The sequence below is a fragment of the Lissotriton helveticus genome, chromosome 5_1 (assembly GCF_964261635.1).
Source record: "Lissotriton helveticus chromosome 5_1, aLisHel1.1, whole genome shotgun sequence".
In the NCBI taxonomy this organism is placed as follows: Eukaryota; Metazoa; Chordata; class Amphibia; order Caudata; family Salamandridae; genus Lissotriton; species Lissotriton helveticus.
Genome location: NC_136065.1, coordinates 75772665 through 75795020, shown reverse-complemented (window position 1 = coordinate 75795020; position 22356 = coordinate 75772665). Strand labels below are relative to the sequence as shown.

The 22356-nt window shown below is 47.9% G+C and overlaps 1 protein-coding gene across 1 annotated transcript in view; it reads right to left on the bottom strand.

The window, feature by feature from the left end:
- Positions 1-22356, bottom strand: part of MDC1 (mediator of DNA damage checkpoint 1) — a 189223-nt gene that overhangs the window by 119247 nt on the left and 47620 nt on the right. The window contains exons 4-6 of the mRNA XM_078641729.1: positions 3966-4050; positions 741-1423; positions 370-696 (exon numbers count right to left, since the gene is read on the bottom strand). Of these exons, the coding sequence (XP_078497855.1) occupies positions 370-696; positions 741-1423; positions 3966-4050 (1095 nt within the window). The remainder of the gene's footprint in view (positions 1-369; positions 697-740; positions 1424-3965; positions 4051-22356) is intronic.

The window sequence follows — 22356 nt, the reverse complement described above, 5'->3', positions numbered from 1 at the left end:
CTCTACACAACAGAGGAGGGGTGAGAGTTTCTACTATGTGAACCAGGGCAGGATTGGACTGTGGTCATATCTGACCGTGCTTCTTTCCTGTACACCAGTCCACTCTCCCAGTACCCCTGGTCCATCATTGCAGTGCACTATTCAATACAGGAACAATATTTACCATGATTAGCAGCAGATACAAGGTTTCCAGCTCGATTCTCAGACGTTCAGGTCAGAGCGCCCTACGGACTAGGTAGCCATGGGGAAAGAATTATGGAAAATATTGTCGGGGTAAAGACCACATAAAATAGCAGAGACTGTGTAACGCTGTTAAAAAGATCAGAGGACAGAACACAAAATTACTTTTGTAACTTTTTCTGCAATTACCTTCTGCTTCGGTCTCGCTCTCATCCTTCACTGTCTGCTCAGTAGGCTCATCTACATCTGTACCTTCATCATCCTCACCCTGGGGTGCCTCTGATTCCGGAACGTCACTGGTCCTCGACTTGCCAATGACCGTAGCGCCTTTTTTCTTAATCAGGGATTTACTCTTTGTGTCTACCATCTCTTCAACATCGGTGTCGCTGTCCTGCGCATTGGGCTGATGGGCTGTGTCTTTGCCTGGAGTCAAGGACTCCTCTTCCATATCAGTGTCGCTGTCCTCTGCAGGCAGATGGCTGGTACTCTCAGCCTTCCTGGAAGACGTCACGTCCTCTTCTGTATCAGCGTTGTCATCCTGTTTGGCTGTAGCACTACACGTCCCCCCTCTTCTGTATCAGTGTTGTCATCCTGTTTGGCTGCAGCACTACTGCCCCCAAGAAGCTCAACACCAGGAGGGCCATCTATATTCTCTTCAACATCTGTATCACTGCCCAGGTCAAAGACAGGCATTGGCGCTTTCGCTGGGGTGTCCCCATCCTCTTCCACGTCAGTGTCACTGTCCATGTGGAACTCAGCAGCCGTCTGATTGCATACTGCTGCTGTTCCATTGTCCAGATTCTCGTTCTTTTCCTTGGATGGAAGGTTAGCCCCAGTAGTACTTGCGTTTGGCTCCTCCTCCACATCTGTGTCACTGTCTACGTGGAGCTGAGCTGCAGTTTTCTGTCCACCATTACTTGCACTGGCTTTCATTTCTTCCTCTTCATCTACGTCAGTATCACTGTCCGAGTGATAATGTGACGACTTCTGCTCTAAGGCCTCACCACTATGTCTGCCTGCCACTCTGCCTTTGTCCACCTTCAAGCCTTCCACTCGTACACTGGGATGCACCTTCACCCCACTGGGACTGGGCCCGTCTGTCGCGGATGGTAGGGTAGCATTACGACAGGGCTTCAGGGTACTATCGGGCTTCACCAGGCTCTCGTCAGCTTCAGTGTCACTATTGTACTGCAGATGCATGGACGGGGCACTGGCAGCAGAGGTTTCTGCGCACTCATCATCACTGCGAAGCAGAAACAATACAAAAAAAGTGTCAGGCAGACTTGTAGAGATTCAAAGACTTTTTTAAGAGAGAACAAACAGTTCAAAAGCAGCAATAAGAGAAAAAGAAATAGACAAAAGGCAATAAACATAGTGAAGGACAGCAGCAATACAGAGGCAGAGATAAAGGAACAGAGGGCAAAGGATAAAAGAAGCAAGCAGATTGCAGAACAGATTCTGTTTCAAGGAACGCATTCACAGACAGGGGGAAAAGATGGTCTATGACAGCCTAGGCTTCATTTTAAGAGATGCTTTCACCTTACCAGGATTAGATGCAAGCCACTAACCGATGTAGAACGAAAATAGGGTTTTAGGCACATCCAATGAGAATAGTGCAGACAAATGTTATGTCAGGACCGTAGAAGAGGTTTACGAATAACCTTTCTTCAATTTATTGCTCAGCAGCAGTTGCCAAGTTAACATATCATACCAAACAAATACATTTCCTATGAAGAGGGAAACAGACAGTAACGGTCCACCAATCCGTCCCTTCCACACTCCATCAACTCTTGGAAAGTCTCCTTCTCCTCTTACCTCGCAGCTCAGTGCAATGTTCAGCGACCCTCTCTCTTTTTAGGTCAAGCCTACTAGACAGAAAATGCACTTTCTGTTGCAGAGCATATTGTGGCTGGCCAAAATCATAGAGAGGCTTGGAGCCTGCCTATTGTTTTCCATTAGTTGGCTTTCCTAGTCAATCTCGTTTGCCGGCTTCTTATTTGTTCGTGTCCTAGCTTTTCGATCTTGTGTTTCGCCTTCCCATTAAGCATTGCCTGTTTACAATGTCTCCGACTGGCATCGCTGTTTCCACTGCTTGCTTTTCAAGCACTTCTTTCTTCTTTTGTGTGAAGCGCTCCATTGGAGTGTCTTACACCCACGCTTCATACTGCTCTCCCTGAATACTTCAGTAGGCATCTGGAACGCCTTCATGTTGAATTAGAATGGGGCTCTGAGAGATGCCTTTTCCTTAGATTCGATGATAGCCATTGTCCACTCAGGTGAGACGCCAGCTAGCCAATTTGATTGTAGTGACTCCCATTTTAAAAACCCCATTCTCACCCTCTTGCGCCACTTCTTTTTTGAAATCCCGGATTTGACTCACCATTGGCACAACTCCATTCCTGTAAACCCATCCGGTTTGTCTTGCTTACTTCTTTGTCACGCTGTCTTGTTTTCCTCTACATTTACCCTTTTCCATTAAAAAAAAATCTTAAATTAAGTTTTGTCAGCCTGTTTTCATTAAGTTGGCTTACTTTATTTTAGAAATGTGTCAAAATAACAGATTATTGTTCCCGGAAGAATGTTCACTCCAGATGGAGTGATATTTGCGGGTGCCAAAAGAACATAGTCCAATTCTCGTTCAACTTATTACCCAGCTTAAAAAAAAAAAAAAAAAACACACACAACAATTTTGTACTGTTCGATGCATCAAAGCTTACGAGGAAATGACAGCAGAGCTGAGACTATCAGGGAAGCGCGATCTCTTGTTTACACAGTAGACGCCTTTAGAGGCAGGCTCTTCTCCGTCCACCCCTAGGTGGGCGTGCTATCCAAGGGGCTTGAATTCATGTCTCGAGTTTTGGAGCACATTCCCTTGAGGGGCAATGACACCCACATCTTTTTCTTTAAGAGGACACCTGGAAGATATTATGGCTTCTGACTGGTCTTCGCAATTGGTTTTTAATAAATGTTATGTTAAGCCAATAGCCGGGGTGGCATCCAGGGTTGTGAGCAAGCTTTAAACAAGCAGAATCCTCACTGCTGGTGCAATATATGTATAATGGAAATATCCCTAACTATCTGGAAGGAAAGTTTCAGCTCTATAAGGGACACAGAGGCGAGGATTATCCTGCCCGATTATCAATATTCGAATTGATCAAATTTCACGCTGGACGAGCTTCCTTCATGGAGGAAGGCTATTTTGGGGTATTTTGATATCAGGAGGTTGATGTTATCACCAATGTCCATAATTTGGAGATTTAGGGACGTAGTATTTTAATGGTAAATGGAATAGAGCAATGGCGTCTACCTTGCCATTTCATAGGTGTGGAACAGAAGCGAATAAATGGAATTAGTGCACAACAAGCGGATTTTGCACAAAGAAAGAGGAGGAATGTTAGACGTCACAAAGATTTATGGACTGTAGAGTGTTCACATTGGTGGATTGTTTTTGTAATTTTCCCTTTATTCAAAGGAAATGTACTTTTTGTTTGGTTTGATACATTAACTTAGTAAATGATGCAAAGTAATAAAGGGACGAAAGGTTATAGGCAATGTTCGCCTCTGTATCTTTTTCAAAAGCTAGTAAGTTTTGTATTCTTCATTTGCTCTGAACTGATCTTTCAGATAATAAAGGTTCAGGGAAGAGTTAGGAGGTGTTGAATGAGGGGCGAACACAGATGCTTTCTGTTACTAGAAATATGTGATAGTACAACCAGTGGCACGTTAACTTGGTAACTTGACCCCTCACTGAAGAAGGGGTCTAATGTGAAGTGGATGCCACTTACCTTTCGGGAATCACTGTGGCAGCATTGGGAGACTCAAGGGCCAGAGACGTGCAAAGATCTCCGCATTCTCGGGACGATGTGGATTCTGCAATGGAGTGAAATGGGAGGGAGAGAAGGAAGGAGAGACAGACGGAAAACAATCAAGCAACAACTTACAGGTGAGGGGGAAACGGCCTGGCTGGAATGGACACATATGTCTGGAATTGAAACATCTAATTACTAGCCACAACACAAAAGGAAAGGAAAATATTACTTACCATGAAAGGATCTTACTTACCATATAAGCATATGTTTGATTTGTGTAGTGCTGTAGATTCACATTCTCTACATACTTCTGCCATCTACTGATAAGCTCGGATGTTTCCATGTGGTTTTTCTTATAAGAAGATATTCCAGTTACAAAAGGTGCTGCAATTGCTCCTCTAATGGACTAATCGCATGGGCTCCAAATCAATCTTAGACTGTTTTTTACACAGTGGGTGAGAATATAGAGTGTGAAGTGAGCATAGCACGGTGCCCTCTCCGTATTGAGAGAAGTGACTTGGAAATAGAAGAGATCTGTACTTAACATAAGCTTCTGGGGAAGAAGTCGGGGGCATGTCAATCTACAGCACAACATCGTATGAACAGATGTTTGCAAGGCAACGTTTTCCGTGTGTAGCATGTGTGGGTGTAGATAAACATGCTCTGTGGTGGGTAGAGTGTGGCTGATGCAGATGTCTGGAACAAAGTCCTCAAGACTGTGTGGCCAATCAGAGCCTTTGGTTTGATAAGCAAGGATGTTCATACAGTAGGGCTTGGTAAATGTGTGTGGGGTTGACAAGGTTGCCGCTTTGCAGATGTCAACAAGTGGGATTATTCCCAAGAGAACCACTGTAACTCCTTTCTTGCGAGTTTAATGTGTCCAAGGTGACACAAGTTGGAATTTATTATCTTTGTGGTACCTGGTTTGGATGCACTGGACTTTCCATCTTGCTATACCTGCTTTAGAAATGGAGTGTCTGTTGTGAGGGTTTGCGAAAGGTACAAAGAGCTGGAAAGACCTTCAAAGGGGCTTAATCCAATCAATGTAATATAAAAGAGCTTTTTGACATCTAACATTTAGAGGTTTTTCCACAACCAAATCTGTCTGTGGAAAAACTGGGGCCTCTATGATATGGCTAAGGTGGAAGAGGGACAAAACCCCAGGATTGGTTATGAGAAAAACCCTGTCTATGTGAACATAAATGAAGGGTTCTTGCAGGGTGACTGCTTGTAGTTTACTAATGCATCTGAGGGAAGTAATGTCCACCAGGAAGGCCACTTTCCAGTAGTGGAACTGTAGAGGGCATTTGTGAAAAGGCTCAAATGCAAGTCCCTTGAGCCAGTGAGGACTAAATTACCACAAAGGTTGTAAGGAGGCACAATGGGAGGTAGGATTCTCCAATGACCTTCCACAAAAGTTTTGATTACTAGAATCCTAAATAATGGTAAATGTTCCCTGTTTTGCATGTAGGCTGCAAAGACAGCTTATTATTGGTGTATTGAGGTGTGGGTGAGGTATGACTTCTGCAGATGTAAAAGATAGCTGACAATGTCCTGACATAGGACTTTAATGGCTCTTTGGAGATGCAATAGTCTTCAAAGCTTCTCCACTTTGTGGCATAGCATGGAAGTGTGCATAGCATGCACACTTCCTATAGATTGGTCAGGAATTTCTGGGGGAATTTCTATCTAAATAGCCGAACTCCAATACCTCAGCTGCCAGATTGCTAGGTTGAGCTGTCCAGAATCTGGCCTCATCTCAATGTGAGAAGGTACGGCCTGAGGGGGAGCTTCTCATCTCCATGAGCACGGAGTACAAGGGAGGCCTGGCCTAGATGGTATGAGGAAAAGCATAGGCAAGGATTCCTGGCAAGTCAATGCATAGAGCATTGCCCATGGACAATGGGTATGGATATATAGAGCCGAAGTTAGGGCATTTTGCATTTCCACTGGTTGTCAAATAGGTCCATTTGTGTGTGTGCCCCAATGCTGGAAACACTTGTGTAGGACTTGTAGGCAGAGTTCCAACTTGTGGACTGTGATGCTTCCGGTTACAGCAGGTCTGTAAAGTTGCTGTCCACCGCTGGAAGATGTTCTGCTAAGATCTGTATGTTGTAGCAGTTTGACCAAAGCCACAACTTATGCGCTAGAGCAGAGGAGAGTGCAAAGCCACCCTGTTTCTGTACATAATCCTTGGCGGTCATCTCCATCTTGATGAGGACTAGCTTCCCTCAAATTACCAGGAGGAAGGCTTTGAAGGCTATAAGTATGGCTAACCGTTTCAGGTAGGTGATACGGCATTCTTGTGTCATAGGGGCCACATAACCTGTATGCTCATGCATCGAGATGTGCACCCAAGCCTGTGAGAGAGAGAGGTTTCCGCGGTTGCAGAATGGGCCCTGAGAAAAGCCTGCACTGCAACAGGTGGTTGCCCTTCCACCAATGCAGAAAATGGTGAGCACTGGCCTTTAGTAATACTAGATCTTCCCAGCGACTATCCACCTGTAACCACTGTGCCACAAGGCACTCTTGTAGGGCACGCATGTGGAGCCTGGGTTGGGGGTACAATATGGATTCTTGAGGCCATCATTCCTAAAAAAGCAAGTCAAGGTTCTGAATGAGCACAATTGTTCTGAATGAGCACGATTGACCTGAAAAAGAGGCAGCAACTAAATTGCCACTCTTTTGTTGGTTGAGGTACGCTTTTCTTGTAACTGCGTTCTGCTCAGACCCGGGGGTAGGCTGGATGTCTTGGGGTTCTAAGTAGATATGGTCATATTTATGGTGAAACTCATCCATTCTATGGAGCAGGAATATTGCGGATTATGTGTGGGCTAGGCATTGGAGTTGCAGCTGCACTTAATCAGCCTGTTGTTGAGGTAGGGTAAGCTGTCGACGAAGCTTTAGACGTGGACAGGATCTCCAGTGTCTGCTTTAGTGGCACCTTCAGTTTTGACTTGGGGTGTGAGCAAGGAAGCTTAGTGCCCTTAGATCGGGGTGGCTAGGTGGCCGGGGAGGCTTGACACCCATGGGCAGAGCCTTGGCTGGCTCCGAAGCCTTCTCTCAGTGTTGGACGGAGCACAAAATTAGCAGAAGCCTTGAAGGCGGCAGTTGTTTGTGTGTTTGATCAGGCTTGATGCTAGACTCCAGCGGAAGCAGTACTATACTTCGGCATGGGGCCTTTTATGTGCTCCTGGCTTGATCTTATGGGTATCCGAGAGGAGTAAAGTACACAACCCTGGTCTTCGCATGAAGGCCACTGGTCTTCAGTGTCGGTTCGACAATCTCCTCGTCCTTGTGCTCCAACGCACTCAAGGAGACAGTCTCTAAATTAGGCATTACCTGGGCTGCCAGGATACCGGATGGGCTGCCCTATTCGGTACTATAGTGGCCATATTCTACTACGGTGTCCGAAGTTTAATGAGAAGCCTTTTGGTGCATCTTGCAGCATGTCTAGAGTCTTCTTTGATAGGAATGCGAGTCAAACTTGTAGGACACACAAAAGGCACAAGTTGCAGATGTTATGCTGCTCGGACCTTGGATCCTTAGAGTTGCCCCAATGGCAATGTTGGAAGGGCAGTCATTTAATCACCCCTTGTGGTCTGCACTCTTCGGTGTTGAAATTCAATGGAAGGCATGAGGTCCCCAAAGTGTGCAGCGAGGCCCACGGCGTCGAGTGCTGGCCATCAGTCTCCAAATATACCCCAGGTAACAGCATAACGGCGAGTTTTTAAAGTGTGAATGTTGAAACCATACTATGTGGTCCCAAAAACATGATGATCTCTGAACCCTTACGGTGTACATCCAAACTGTATAAATGGAAAAAACAATCTAAGATGGAGTCTGTGCTGATGCACGTTGTTGACTAAGAACATCTTCTGACTCTAAACACTTTAAAGAAAAACAGCATGCAAACATACAAGCTAAACACCAGATGCCAGGAATATACAGAAAATGTGTGCCTACAGCCAAGAAACAAGCATTTACAATGCAATGGTTTCGCCTTTGGAAAAGTTAGGGCTATTGGCATTGTAAATGACAAATTTTGCATTTATGTGTTGGTTTTGAAAACAGGTAAATAAATGGCATTGTCATTTACATTGCCATTCTCTCGCAAATGTGAGACCTATTGTACGCTACGGACGAGCTCAGCAGACAGCAATTACTACCACACACACACACAGAGAAACACACACACACACACACACACCCAGAGCCACACACACACCCAGAGCCACACACACACCCAGAGCCACACACACACACATGCATGTGTGCGTGCATGCGTGTGTGAGAGAGAGAGAGAGAGAGAGCTTGTGTGCGTGAAAGAGAGAGAGAGAGTTGTAGTGAGAGCGGGTATATCCAGTCAATGAGAGGGAAGGCGCTCCGCGGCACCAGTTCTCATGCAATCTTTTTGTGTTTTAGGTAGTTCAAATGCTGAGTTTTTCGTACCTCTGTAATATACACATCGACGGACAAGCGTGGAGCGTGGAGTAGAGCAGGAAAAGGTGTGAGGGAACGTACACACACCACCCTAGCCTTTCACAACCACTGCTGACTCCGCAGCTGCAGGAGAATCATTAACAGGCACCAGCCCTGAGCAGCTGGAATGGATGATGCACCACCACTGCTGGAGACTTGACCGGGAGCAAAGGCCTGCCTGCTGTCAAGCCATGGCCCTATTGAAAGCAGTGAGCAACAATAAATGCCTTACCGTGCATAACAGAAGTCAAAAGTGCTTCGGCACTGCACACTGCCAACACCACGCTACCTGTGCTGGAGGCCTGAAAGGGAGCAAAGGGGTCCTTGTATCATACCACAGTCAAGCTAAAAGCACTAGTGACGGTCTTACTGTAAACAGCAGGAGTCAAGGGTGCTTCTGCACTGCACACCACGCACTACCCCCGCCACGCCACCAGTGCTGGAGGCCTGTCAGGGAGCAAGGGGTCCTTGTATCATAATAAAAGCACAAATGAAGGACTTACCGTGCATAGCAGGAATCAATGGTGCTTTGGCACTACACACCAAAGAAAGAGAGAGAATGCAGGAGTGCCTGTGTGTGTGCGCGCGAGAGAGAGGGGGGGGAGAGAAAGAGAGTGGGCGTGTGTATGTGTGACAGAGGAAGAGAGAGCGTGGATGTGTGTGTGCATGTGTGTGAGAGCAAGAGCGCGCATATGTGTGCGTGGGTGTGTGTGAGAGAAAGAGAGAGAGTGAATGTGTTTGTGTGTGTGTGTGTGTGTGTGTGTGTGTGAGAGAGAATGTGCATGTGTGTGTGTGTGTCTCTGTGTGTGTGAGAGAGAGAGAGAGAGAGAGCGTGCATGTGTGGGTGCATGTGTGTGAAAGGGGGAGAGAGAAAGAGAGCAGAGAGCCTGCATGTGTGAGTATGCGTGTGCTTATAAAGGACATCAAAGTGCCGAAAGGGGAGAAAGAAGGGGTGAGTGCATGCCGAGGTGAAAAGAAGGACTGGGCGAAAAGGGAGGGGGGAATGCCAGAAGGGAAAGTGATCACGGGGGGGGGGGGAAGCACGCGAGTGTTGCACGCGCACCCGCTCACATGCACTGCAACTGTAGCCAGCACAGTGCATGCTGGACACTGAACAGTAAAGGAAGTAATATGCCAACGGAATGCTGATGTAAGGCATTAAAACGCAATATGTGCGAAGTTGTCATGATCGGTTTTCTTGAAAAAATAGTTTGATAAAAGAAAGAAAAAAGTACAAAATATTAAAACAAACAGGCTCCTTCCAGCCAAAGCAAAAATCCGGTCTCCTAGAAGAAAGATTCGAGTTTTCACAAACCGTGTACAGCAGGCCAATCTTTGCAGAGTTTACCAGCACAGCCAGCAGAAACGCAATGCATGGAATTCGCCGACGAATGCACTGTAAGCTAACTAAACAAGTGTATCACGAGTTTTAATTTTACTCACCATGTAATAAGCTGTTAAGTTTTTAGAACATTTTTTGTGCCTCTGATGACGTTTTACAATGACCTGAGAGTGAAGTCTATCGTGATACGAACCCGAGTATTGTTTGGCCCCGCCCAGCCTTGCACCTGTGCTCTTTCTATACTCCTTATTAGACTGTGCGGGCTGTGCCAGTGCGCCCGTATAGCGCTCAGCACCTCGGGATAATGTCTGTGCATAATTCTCTAAACCATATATATATATATATATATATATATATATATATATATATATATATATATATATATATATATATATATATAAATACATGCACATATCTACCAAGTCGGGTGTAAACCTTTTAAGCGAACGTTACTTTGCAGAGGTCGGTGTGCGGCAGTTGCAGGGTTAATAATTTGCCGTCTCCTATACACCCAGCAACTAGTGGAAGGGCACGCCTGGACGAATGGTGACAGGGCGCAGGGCCCCAGCAGCCCCCACTAAAGAGGCCACGGAGTGGGGACGTGGGTGCAAAAGATGTGACCTCTTCATTGCAGTTCGCAGCCTCCGCGACTCGTACATTCTACTGTCATGTCTTGTGCCCCGATGTCTGTGTCCGTGGTCTGCAGGGGAGGGCGGTACTGCGAAGAGACCTCTGCCCCTATGAAGTAATGGCACACCGTAAACAATTATAGGAGAAGCAATCGCCTTTATTTGACAACCCCACAGCGAGAACCAAGCAGACCCAGAAGTGGAAGAATACCCATCATTCCAATAATGATAATATTCAATATGTGAAGAACATAAAGTAAACGAACCCAGAATACTACACCCTCCCATAGCGCCGGTGAGGGAGAAGATCGGCGCTTTGCTCGACCGCTTTTGTCCCTTCATGTTACTCGTTCCGGCCTCCACACCTTCCCTTGTTAGTGCCCTGCCCCGGCGATGACTAACGCGCCGGGATCACCCTGCCCCGCCGCGGCCTCGCGTGGAAGATCCTGGCGGCCTTAGGAGTCATCCCAGGGGCGGCTTCGAGAGCTGCACTAGCATAGCCGCTCTGCTCTGCCCTGCTGGGGGTGGACCAGTACTGCCAGGTTGTCAAATCAAACAGGCCTTTTACTGCTATGACCTCGTCTTTATCTATAAGCTATCCAGCCCTTCTTTCCTCGTCAAATTCAGGTGAGTGCAGCGGTGATGCTAGTCGGGTACCTCACTAACCACAGCGCCACACCAGCTTGTTACTGTCTGCAAGCGCTTTGACACCTTGTCGGCACTAGAAGACGATAAACAAATGCTCTATACTCGGGCCATGACGTCGGACACCTCCTGCTTTTTAGTGGTTCATGACCGACTGTTGGGAGACAGTTCGTGTCGGGTGTATCGGGAGCAGTTTAGGGGGTAATGCCAAATTACTGACTGCTCAGGTCTCCGCTGCACCATGGATTGTTTAATTAGTGTCTGGGCGCTATACAAGAATAACTGGGGTATGGCCGAAGAGCTCGAGCACGTGAGGTTTAAAATCTTAAGTGATTAGAAGTTAGTGTTTTTTTGTCCCTTTTTCCGCGCAGTGAAGGCTTCAGGCTCCACTTGACCAGAGCGCTACTGATTCAGTCAGTAGCCCAGCGGGGTCTGGCTGTGGCCCACCCACTGTGCCCCTTCCTTTGTCCGTGGTGTGCAGGGCCCCTGGGCGCATTCAGCATGATAAAAGGTACATACGGAGTGGGTCAAAGGTCGGCTCCTCCAATCGGTTTTCGAGGGAGGAGTTGATTGGGGGCCCTGAAACTGTTCATAGTTTACCTGAGATCGAAATTTAATTACGATGCCGAGCTTCACTGATGGAGGAAAACACACGACTGGTAAGGCCGATTTGTTCTTGAGGCAAGAGAGGTTTGATTATGCAGCCGGCCTATTGATGGAGCTTGGTGATGTGAGTGTTTTTAAGATGTTTATCTGCGAAAACTTGTATAATCTTTTTGGACTGCTTTTACTGCAAGCCGTGGGAATTGTCTTCTCCCCTCAAGGCTGAGGAATCATTTGGCACCGCCTCAAAAGGGTGGCATTGTATGGCGAGTTACAGTTTTCGAGCTCGATGCTCTACCCCCCTTTCTTTTAATTTTAAAAAGGGCAGGAACGGGCTCACGGATAGCGGGAGGGGGGGGGCGGGAACGGACAGCGGGAGGGGGGTCGGGAAGGCCGCATGAAGCACACGGACGGGGGGGGGGGGGCGGGAACGGACAGCGGGAGGGGGGTCGGGAAGGCTTCCTCCATTGGCGGTCGGCCGCGGAATGGCCAAAACAAACCTGGACAACAACAAAAAATAAACCTCGCCCACGGCCACGATGACGATCGGAAAGGGGTGGAGAGGGAAAAAATCGCGGGAACGCCCACGAATCTGGTCCGGCCATGACGGACAGATCTCTGTTCCAATGGCTAGCCTCCATGTATGGAGCTAGCCAATGGAACAGAGGGGTGGATTCCAAGCCACACTGTTTCTAACATTAGATTTCACCTGCGTGAAAAGCCTGCGCGTGCGCAGGCTTTCACTTAGGCGAAACCTAAAAAGCTAACAAAGTGTTTACAATGCCCTGTAGAGGTTCAGAAAACAATTAACTAAAATGGCTTCAGGTACCACAGTCGCCAGTGCGCATTCTGGGATGGTACAAAAGGCAGCCTGGGATTGCAAGTCTGAGGTCACAAAGAAGCGCAATAAAATTAACAAAGTGTTTGGGATGCTCCCTAATGGAGGGATTGCATTCTTAATGTAAATAATTTTAAAGGATCCCATAATTTAATTCACTCCGCCCCCCTCTGTCGGCTTCTAATCTACTCCTCAACATACCAACATTTAGGAGGAGATAAGACTACAAGACTCCTGTGGGCTCCTCAAATAAAACATATAATCTTGAAGTTAACCTGAAAAGAACATAATTTACCAAGCTGAATGAATACATCTGACCACCCTGAAAAACGGCCCTACACAGTGTGCATGGTCCAGGGCAAGCAAAAGGCCAGGGCAGCTAGCCCTGTGAGGAAAACACAAACCGGCTTCAGTCACTTCAGTCGCACCTGTGGGCGTCCAATACTGTGTTAAATCTGTCTATGGTTGCTACTAAAGTACATTTCTTCTCAAGCACCCAAATGTAATGGGACCACTGTCAGAGAACAAGCATTTGCAATGCAATAGGTCTCGCATTTGTTGTAATTGGAGATATTGGCATTGTAAATGGCAATTTTTTTTGCAGTGGAATGATTATTTAAAGTCAAAACGTGCACACTAGACCATATTATAATTTTTTATTGGCAAGTGTATAGTAAAGCTATGACTATGTTAACATAGAGGAGTGTGAATGGATGAATAAAAATACAAAAAAGGGAAATGCCTCTCTCCTTTTTGATTGGCTGCCAGAATCAGGTAAGCAATCTTTCTTCCTGGCAACTAGAGGCAGTAGCCCCATTTTGTGAGAAGCAGGAGACTTAAGAGGGTGTTTCAGGAAATCACTGCTCACATTTTTCCCAGCTGTTGCACAGTCAAGAGAGTCAAGTCTGCCTGAACCATTGAGTGAAGCTGGAGCAGATGAGAAAGACGTGCAGGGCCTTAACAAAGCCAGCGAAAAAGACAAGCATTTGATATGTGAGCATTGTTTACTCTTGAGGATGCAAAATGAAGCTGAGTCATGGGGCAGGAGGCCACTACTCCATCAGAACATTGACCATGCAAAGAAACCTAAAGTCTGAGTATGAGCAGGTTCACACCAGGTAGCAGAGACAGGGAACATGTGCAGAGGTGCAGGAGGGCATAACATTGCCAAGCGTGCCTGAAGAATACCAGTATTTATTTATTGTTAATGCACAGTTAGTAAAAAGCATTGCAGGTATGCAGATATAAAATATTTCATAGAAAATATAAATTTTGTCATATAAAAGAGCTTGATAGTATTACAATATAGAGCAGCTCATAAAGGAGTCGAAGTATTAAAATGTTTCATATAAACATTTCATATAGAGTTTCAGGGTCATCATAAAAAAAGCATTTGCAATGCAATAGGTCTCGCATTTACGCGAGTTTAAGCTATTGGCATTGTAATAAACAATGCCTTTTATTTATGTTTTAAACAAAAATAGGCATTGTCATTTACAATGCCAATAGCTTAAACTCTCGTAAATGCGAGACCTAGTGCATTGCAAATGCTTATTTATTTGAATCATCCTGGTGCCCGTATGTAGCCTGATATTTTAGAGCAGAGGAACAATACTATTCATGCACAGCATTTAACATTCTTGTCACCCAAAAATGTTTGAGCTCATAGATTTTACGTACTCCACAACTCCTCAACACAGTAGCATGCAAATGACCACACTGGAGCTCTGTAGTTTACATATTCTTCAGAGGGCAACCCTTAACTAACTCTCACTGTTATCATCAACTTTATTCACCTTACTCAAACGCACCCCAACGATTATGTCATTTCTACAGTTTCTTTCAGGGACCAGAAGGGTCCTGCTACACAAGCTCAAAAGACACTACAGAAGCTACAAGGCCCCATGCTGGACATCCTGCATGCAGTGCTTGTGTTTAAGTGAACAGCACTTTGGACAGTGGAGTTTTTGTGCCCTTACTTACCTGTTAATATCAAAACTACAAATCTTGAAATGCAAATGAACGTTTGCTAACAAGGCATGAGTACCTAGCTTGGGGCAGCTCGTTGGCAAGTACGTATTACAAAGTTGAAAAAGTGAATCACTTCTTGTCTGAAAGAGAGATATCTTTCAGTCTCTCTCAATGCCTAAGGCCGGATGGATAGGAGGGAGGTAAAACGTATTTACGCAAATATGAATGATCTGCAGTGTTAAGTCCTCCCTTACCTCTCTTCCCAGGGCCTGCGCAGTTTTAAGGCCGAAGGGTTGGTCGCGGACGGCCACTCCAGCAGCTGACTGGAAGTAAACACTGCGGCTGTCAGAGCTCTCGTTCTCTCACAGGTACTGGCTGGAACGTCTCTTGGGCACGTCCTCGGTCCGGTTTTTACTTCACTTCACTTTACTTGCTTCCTGTTGCTGTGGGTTTCTCGGCTGCACCTGGTCTAGCAGCTCCAAAGGCTGACTAACCCTGCGATAAGGGAGAATTGAAAGAAGAAAACAAGCGCACGCCGCCACATGCGCCCGCAGCTCTTGTCGGCTGGCGAGTGCACAGGTCCTGTAGCGAGGGAAGATGACGCCGTGCGCGCACTCCCAGCGCTTGTCGGCGCGCGGCCAGCTCCTGGGCCAAGCTCAACGCGAGGGAGGCTGGCCGGCGTCGCGCGCGCTAACAGCGCTCGTCGGCGCGCGAGACATAACAACGAGATCTTCAATGCTACCTCAGATCAAAGAAAGTCATTATCACAGTATGCCGACAGGCGCCCCACGCTGCTAACTAATAGCACCTCTCCCGGAAAGGACCTATAATTAACACAGCAGGTCTTCCAGAGAGGAGCACTCCAATTCAATGAACGCGCAAAAGCTGTTCATGTGAAGCACGTTCAAAGACCAGAATCTTCTCGTGGGAAGCACGTTCACACAGTTTGCTACCTCATACTTTTTGTTTGCTTTCGATACTTGCACAAGTGCCACCATTGCCTATGTAACGTTTCTTCTTGTGTTTGAGCGTCCTCGATTTATTGCAGCATTATACCTCTACTTATACTTTGTACGCTTTTGTGAACTGCACACATGTCACTTTTTCCTCCTGTAATGCACTGTTTGCTACCACTTGTACTTTGTTCACTCACGATTGTCACTTTTGCCTCATGTAATGTAACTTTTGAAATGTGTTCACTTGTATAGTTCTCTTATATCAGTTCTGTTCCTTTTGTAAAGCGCTCTGACACCTTCGGACAAGTCCGCACTATATTAAAACGCATAAAGAACAAACAAAAAAAAAAAAACAAGAATACAATGGGCAGCTTGCTGCTTGAATGGGGAGGGGTGGGAGAGACGCGCACGCATTGTGGGCGTGCACATAGCTGTGGTCTGCGGCTCGTGCCCAGTGGCGGCGCATGCAGGCTTCACCGTGTTCAGGTCAGTGTGTGCTGCGCAGGTCGTGCTCCCCAGGGAGGGGGCCGCCGGGGCAGGGACACATGGCGTGCCGCGGTTTGCAGAGGACTCGGAGGTGGGAGCCGCAGAGGTACTGCTACTGTGGTAGGGGGTGTTGTGGGGGATGCCGGGGTGTACTGTAGTGGCGGGGGAGGAGCGCTTTGCTGCGCGTTGATGGGCCGTCAACAGAGGCTGCTGTGTCGTAGAGAGGTATTTAAGAGGCTCTGATGTTGGGATGCGGCGGTTCATCCTCAGCGCGGGAGTGGTGGAGAGTGCCACCATTGCCTATGTAACGTTTGTTCTTGTATTTGAGTGTCCTCCATTTATTGCAGTATTACACCTCTACTTGTAGTTTGTACGCTTTTGTAACCTGCACACATGTCAGTTTTCCCTCCTGTAATGCACCGTTCGCTTTCTCTTGTACTTTCACTCACGATTGTGACTTTTGCCTCATGTAATGTAACTTTTGCTTTTGTCATTTGTTCACTTCTAATGTTCTCTTATATCAGTCCTGTTCCTTTGTGAAGCACTCTGATACCTTCTGGTAAAGTCGGCGCTATATAAAAATGCATAAATGAAGTAATAAATAAAATTAAATGGGGCGTGGTGGTATGGGACGGTGGTGGGTGCGGAGATGGGCAGTGGGCTGTCGGGCACCGGAGGTAAATGTAGCACGCTTTGTGGCAGGCACGTCTCACGTGCGCATCCACAAATCAGAATCTGCAAGAATCTGCGTGTGCCCCGGTCTGTCTCCCTTGAGAGGCATCTCAACAAAAGGTCTCGAGAGCGAGACGTAAAAATGAGCATCCTGCATGTTTATTCAGACTGGACGCTTTCTTTTCGGTGAACGTGTAGTAATGACTACCAGTAGATGGCCTAGTTATTATGGTATTGTACAGGTTGTGTTTGTGAAGTTGTTTAGTGGGAATAGCTCAGGAAGTGGTGTGATCTAGAACTATGAAAAGGTAACAGCGGGGGGCGTGGCCCAGATGGCGGCAGGCACGGTAGGACGCGAATCTCCGTCCCGCCGGCCCCACTGATTCTCAGCTTTGTAGGAGCCCCATCCCTGGTCATTAAATTGAGGATTACTGACCAGCATCGGCTTGTGCCTCCTCCAACGCTACTTCGGGAGCCTCCAACGACTGTGGTTGCGCTCCTCGTCGGAATCCTGTTGGGCCCGCAGCAGAGCTCCCGCAGATAAGATGGTGGACGCGGCAGTGTACGGGAGGCGCCCCCGGTGAGCCTAGCGGTGGCACTGAGCAGAGGAGATCCGAGGCGCCTAATAGGCTTGAGGTGCTCCCCTGACTGCCTGCCGGACGGTCCTGAGACCAAGGTGCCCTTCCGATGCTAGAGCGCCTTGCTGCCGGCCTGCTGAAACGCCTGCCATTTTGGTGCCTTCTCTGATCTGGCCGGGACCACGCGCTGGTCGGCAGCGGACTTGGCAGCACCGGAGAGTGCTCCCAGTCAGCGATCTGCCTGGCTGGTGCCAATTCTTCGCCCGGTTCGCTGACAGTACATAGAGACCGCCCAGCAGGGCGTTGAGTGGTCTGCCATTTATGGCAGTATTATCCTTTTACCTGTGTTTGGTACTCTTTTGTAACATGCACACGTCACTTTTCTCTTCTAACACACTGTTTGCTACCTCCTTCATTTTGTTTGCTTTAGATACTTGAACAAGTGCCACCATTACCTGCGTAACGTTTGTTCTTGTGCTGGAGTGTCTGCCATTTATTGCAGTACTATACCTCTACTTATACTTTGTACGCCTATGTAACTTGCACACGTCACTTTTTTTCTCCTCCTGTAATGTACCGTTTGCTACCTCTTGTATTTTGTTTGCTCACAATTGTCACTTTTACCTCATATAACTGAACGTTTGCTTTTATAATTTGCTCACTTGTAATTTTCTCCTCATGTATCCTTAACGTTCCTATTGTGGAGCGCTCCGATACCTTCGGGTAAAGTCCGCGCTATTTAAAAACGCATAAATAAATAAATAAATTCATACTTAGCCCGCCATCTCGCCTCTTTCTGTGGACTGACCGAGCCGGTGGACAATAGACTGCTGGGCTATGATTTTGAGGCTCTCTCCACGCGAAGCCTGAAGGAGCGGCGGCCCAGATAGCCCACTCTCCCTGACAAAGGGACTGGTGCTCTGCCCACTGTGGATCATCTTAAGGGCTCCGCGCCAACCAACAGTTCACCGGTGAGTGTGGCCTTCGCCTCGCCTGTGGTCGGAAATCGGAGAACGAGTGGCCACGCTTGAGAAACACTATGTTAGTTGGGAAGAAGAACTCCACCAGCTGCGCCTCCAGGAACAGCAAATTGATCTCCAGGTGCATGCCGAAGACCTGGAGAACCGCTCCCAGCGGAAAAATGTGCGGATCTGAGGCGTACCATGGCGTGAAGAAGGATATTATCGAAGGGCCTATGTCGGGGCGCTGTTCCAGCAGATCCTGGGCGAGGATGATGCAGCCAACATTTGAATGGACCGGGTACACAGGGTGGGTCTCCCCCGTGGAAACAAAGCTCCGCCACCGGACATCCTCGTGTATGTCCACGACTTTCAATTAAAGGAGCGGATCATACGGAAGGCGAGAGAGGCTCATCCTATATAGTTCAGGAGACAGACACCGGCCATCTTTCAGGGCTTAGCGGCCTCCACTCTCTTCAAGATACGTGAATTTAAAGTGGTCACCTCACACCTGCGTGATCAAGGCATCCCTTATTCAAGGGTCCATCCCTTCCGTATTATTTTCAAGCTCCGAGGGAAATTGCACCAGAACTGCTCTCTGACAGAGGCAATGGTGGTCCTCTGTTTGAATAACGCGCACACGGCAGAGAAAGTAAATAGGCCTGGAGACCAGGGCATCCACCGCCCAGCAAGATGGCAACGCATTGGGAAGGCAACATCCGTCCGGAAGCCTGATCAGGCCACAATGGATAAAGAGAGGGAGGCGGTGTCTCTTCATTCTCGCAGCCGTCGGATCGTCCGGCCTCCCCTTAAGATCTTCAATGATATGCAAGGGGATGGATACTTGGAGGGGTGCCGGGGGGGGGGGGGGGCTGAGATGGTTGTCCTGAGAAGATTATTGACAATCTCTCTGCGGGCGGGTGGGTATGACCTGGGCATGCAATGGGCCAGGCGGCTGCTCGAGCTATGACTCCTTGGATCCTTCCCTTTTTTGTGAGAAACTTTGGTCATGTTCCTAACGTTGTAATTGTTCTGATCTAGGTTTTTTCTTTAGGGTTTGAATTTGCAGGGGGTTTTCTGTTGAGGTCTACTGCACCAGTTGCCACTTAGAGCTCATCTCTTTCAGATAGGGATGGGGATAAGTTTCTCGATGCAGACCTAGTAAGCTATTGGTAACCGCACTACATAGCTTTTCACCACACTCATCGGATGGGAAGGGCCCTTAAGGTAGTTAGCCTTAATGTGTGGGCCTCAACAACCCGGTGAAGAGAGCAGCAGTGCTATCCCTACTCGAGAATGCTGAGGGCAATATCTGTTTCCTTCAAGAGACGCAACTCCTTTCCAAAGACACCATACATATGCGTACTAGGCACTTCCCACAACAATTGTGGTTGGCAGGCCCATCTAAAAAGAATGGCGTAGCAATCCTGATTGGGGCACACTTTCCGGGAAAGGTTATAGCAACTGTGGCAGAGAAAGGGGCGTCTATTAGCGATTAGAGTGCAGTGGGGAGAAACGCACCTTACTGTAGCGTCAATATATGCTCCAAACACGCAGCAAGAACCCTTCATCCGCACAGGTTCTCTCGTTTCCAGATGCAGAGATATTAGTAGGAGGGGATCTCAATTTAGTAATGAACACAGAGTTAGCCCGGTCAGGTCACCAAACACATGAAACAGGGGCATTCTCCTCCACGGGCAAGACTTGTTAGGGGACAATGTGCAACACTTAGTTTGGCGCTCGCAGCACCCTGCGGAACGGGATTACACTTACTATTTAATGTCCTATAAAACATACGCTAGGCTTGATCACTTCCTGGCCTCTACATCACCTACTTAGGGCCACGGTAGAGCCTCCCTCCCTCTCGGATCACGCCGGTATTACTGTGCGCAGCCGCATACTTGTGCAGCGCTCGCGGGCCCTTCCCCCTGGGTGGCGCTTCCGAGCGACTCTTACACTCAGAGGATACAGTACAAGGAATCAGGCAGACAATAGAGGATTACCTAGTGCTTAACGAGGCGGGTTCCACGTCATTGTCGGCCATATGGGAAGCCCTGAAATTAGTCACTGGGGGAGTTCATTGCCATCTCAGCAGCACATAAACTCCGAAAGGAGAAGTGCAGCGAACTCGAGCAAGAGGTGGAGGAACTCGAGTCGATCCACAAGCGTTCGGGGGCTTCGAGTGTGTGGGGGGGTGGAGAATCGTAGGCACGTGTTGAAGCATCTTGACCTCGCCAGGGCAGAATATGCCCTTCTCCGCCACAAATTCTACCTTAGCAGTGATAATTGTTGTAAACTTTTGGCCCACAGATTGCGTGCTAAGACAAAAACGACTTTGATTCAGTCGATCAGGGACCACATTGGGTAGGAGCACATGTGCATATCGTAGAAGCATTTCGCACATTCTATAGCACTCTATAAACGGGGCAGGACCCACCGGCACAGGAACAGAGTGCTTACTTAGATGCTTGTGTGATCTCCCCTCTCCATAAGGCCGCGGCAGAGGAGCTTGGAGTCCCTTATCCGTATAGAGGAGGTGATTACGGCTATCTCTAGACTGAAGCTGGCCAAATCGCCGGGTCCCAATGGGTTTTCGGCCTCCTTCTGCAAGACCTTCTGCAGGCAGCTGGCTCCCTTTTTAACCAAATTGTTTTACTCCTTTTTAGAAGCGGGAGAGATAACACCCTCCATGTCTGAGGATGCGATCTCTGTCATGCTGAAACTTAGGAAGGATCCCCGAGAGTGGGGGTCATACCTATCTAGTTCCCTCCTTAATGTTGATGCAAAAATATTTGCGGGTATTTTAGCGACGCGATTAAACCCGCTCATGGCCGATCTCATTGATCCAGACCAATCTGGTTTTATTCCCACACGAAGCGGCTTTTCCACCTCGTCGATAGCATACAGTGGATGGACTGGCAAGCCTTCTTACTGTCTATAGATGCCGAGAAGGCATTTGATAGGGCGGCGTGGGCTTATTTATTTGAAGCTTGGCGGCACTACGGGTTTGGGGAGAACTTTTGTAAGTGGATTCGCTCCATCTACAATGCATCCACGGCCTTTGTGAGAGTTAACGGCAACAGGTCAAAATCCTTTCCCATCTCTCCTAAGACGCGGCAGGGGTGCCCCCTATCCCCGCTTTTATTCACGCTCTATATGGTGCCTCTGGCTCAACGTGTACGAGCGGATGAGCACATAGTAGGTTTGAAATTTGGTGCAGATGTTCATAAAATAAGTCTCTATGCGGAATTTCTCCCTTACGCAACCGCACTCATCCCTGGCTTGCTGAATTCAACACCTTTTGCGCTATGTCTAAATTTAGGGTTAATCTGGGTAAGTCGAATGTTCTGAATTTATCGCTTCCCCAGACCGGACGGATGCCTTGCAGCAACAATTCCCATTCCAGTGGTCCCAGAGTGACATACTGTATTTGGGTATTAGACTTGCCCCGTCCATCGCCAGGACGGTTACGCTTAATTATACAACCTTATTAGAACAGACGACTAAGGCACGGGACGCCTGGTCACGGCTGCGCTTAGTCTGGTTCAGCCGAATTGCAGCGGTAAAAATGCTAATTCTCCCACGCAGCCTGTACATTTTCCAAACGCTTCCCATGGCTCCTCCCCTAACCCCCCCCCCCCCCCCCCCCCCCCCACCCCTACCTGGGGCGTAAAAAGCAATTGCAGACTCTCAGCAATAAGTTTGTAGGGGGGCAGGGGGGGGAGAGGGAGAGAGAAACAGCCACATCTCTCAATCACTCAAATGGCACATCCGAAAGCTCAGGGAGGGGTGGGCTTGCCTTGATCAGCGGCTACTATCAGGCAGCTTGCCTCCGGTACCTGGTAGAATGGAACAGGCCGCTGTCCAGCAAGCACTGGAACTTTATGGACCAGTCCTTAGCGGCCGTCAATATTTGGGGGGAATTGTGATTACCCTTGAATACACCGTCCTTGGCCTCTCACACCCCAAGGCTTTTCCGTTAAGATCCCTACGTAGTAGGCAAATAGCGTGTGCGCTGCTAGCAGCTAGACAGGTTATCTTGGCGCACGACTAACGCCTGAGGTGCTATCCTGGGTGCATCTCCTCTGGTCTCTATTAGGCATGGAACGCATGTCTCTTGTGGTGGAGGGCAAACGGGGGGGAAGAGTGCACTAAGGGCGCCTTTCCTACAAGTGGTGTCAAAAGATGTGAGGGAAGTTACCTGCC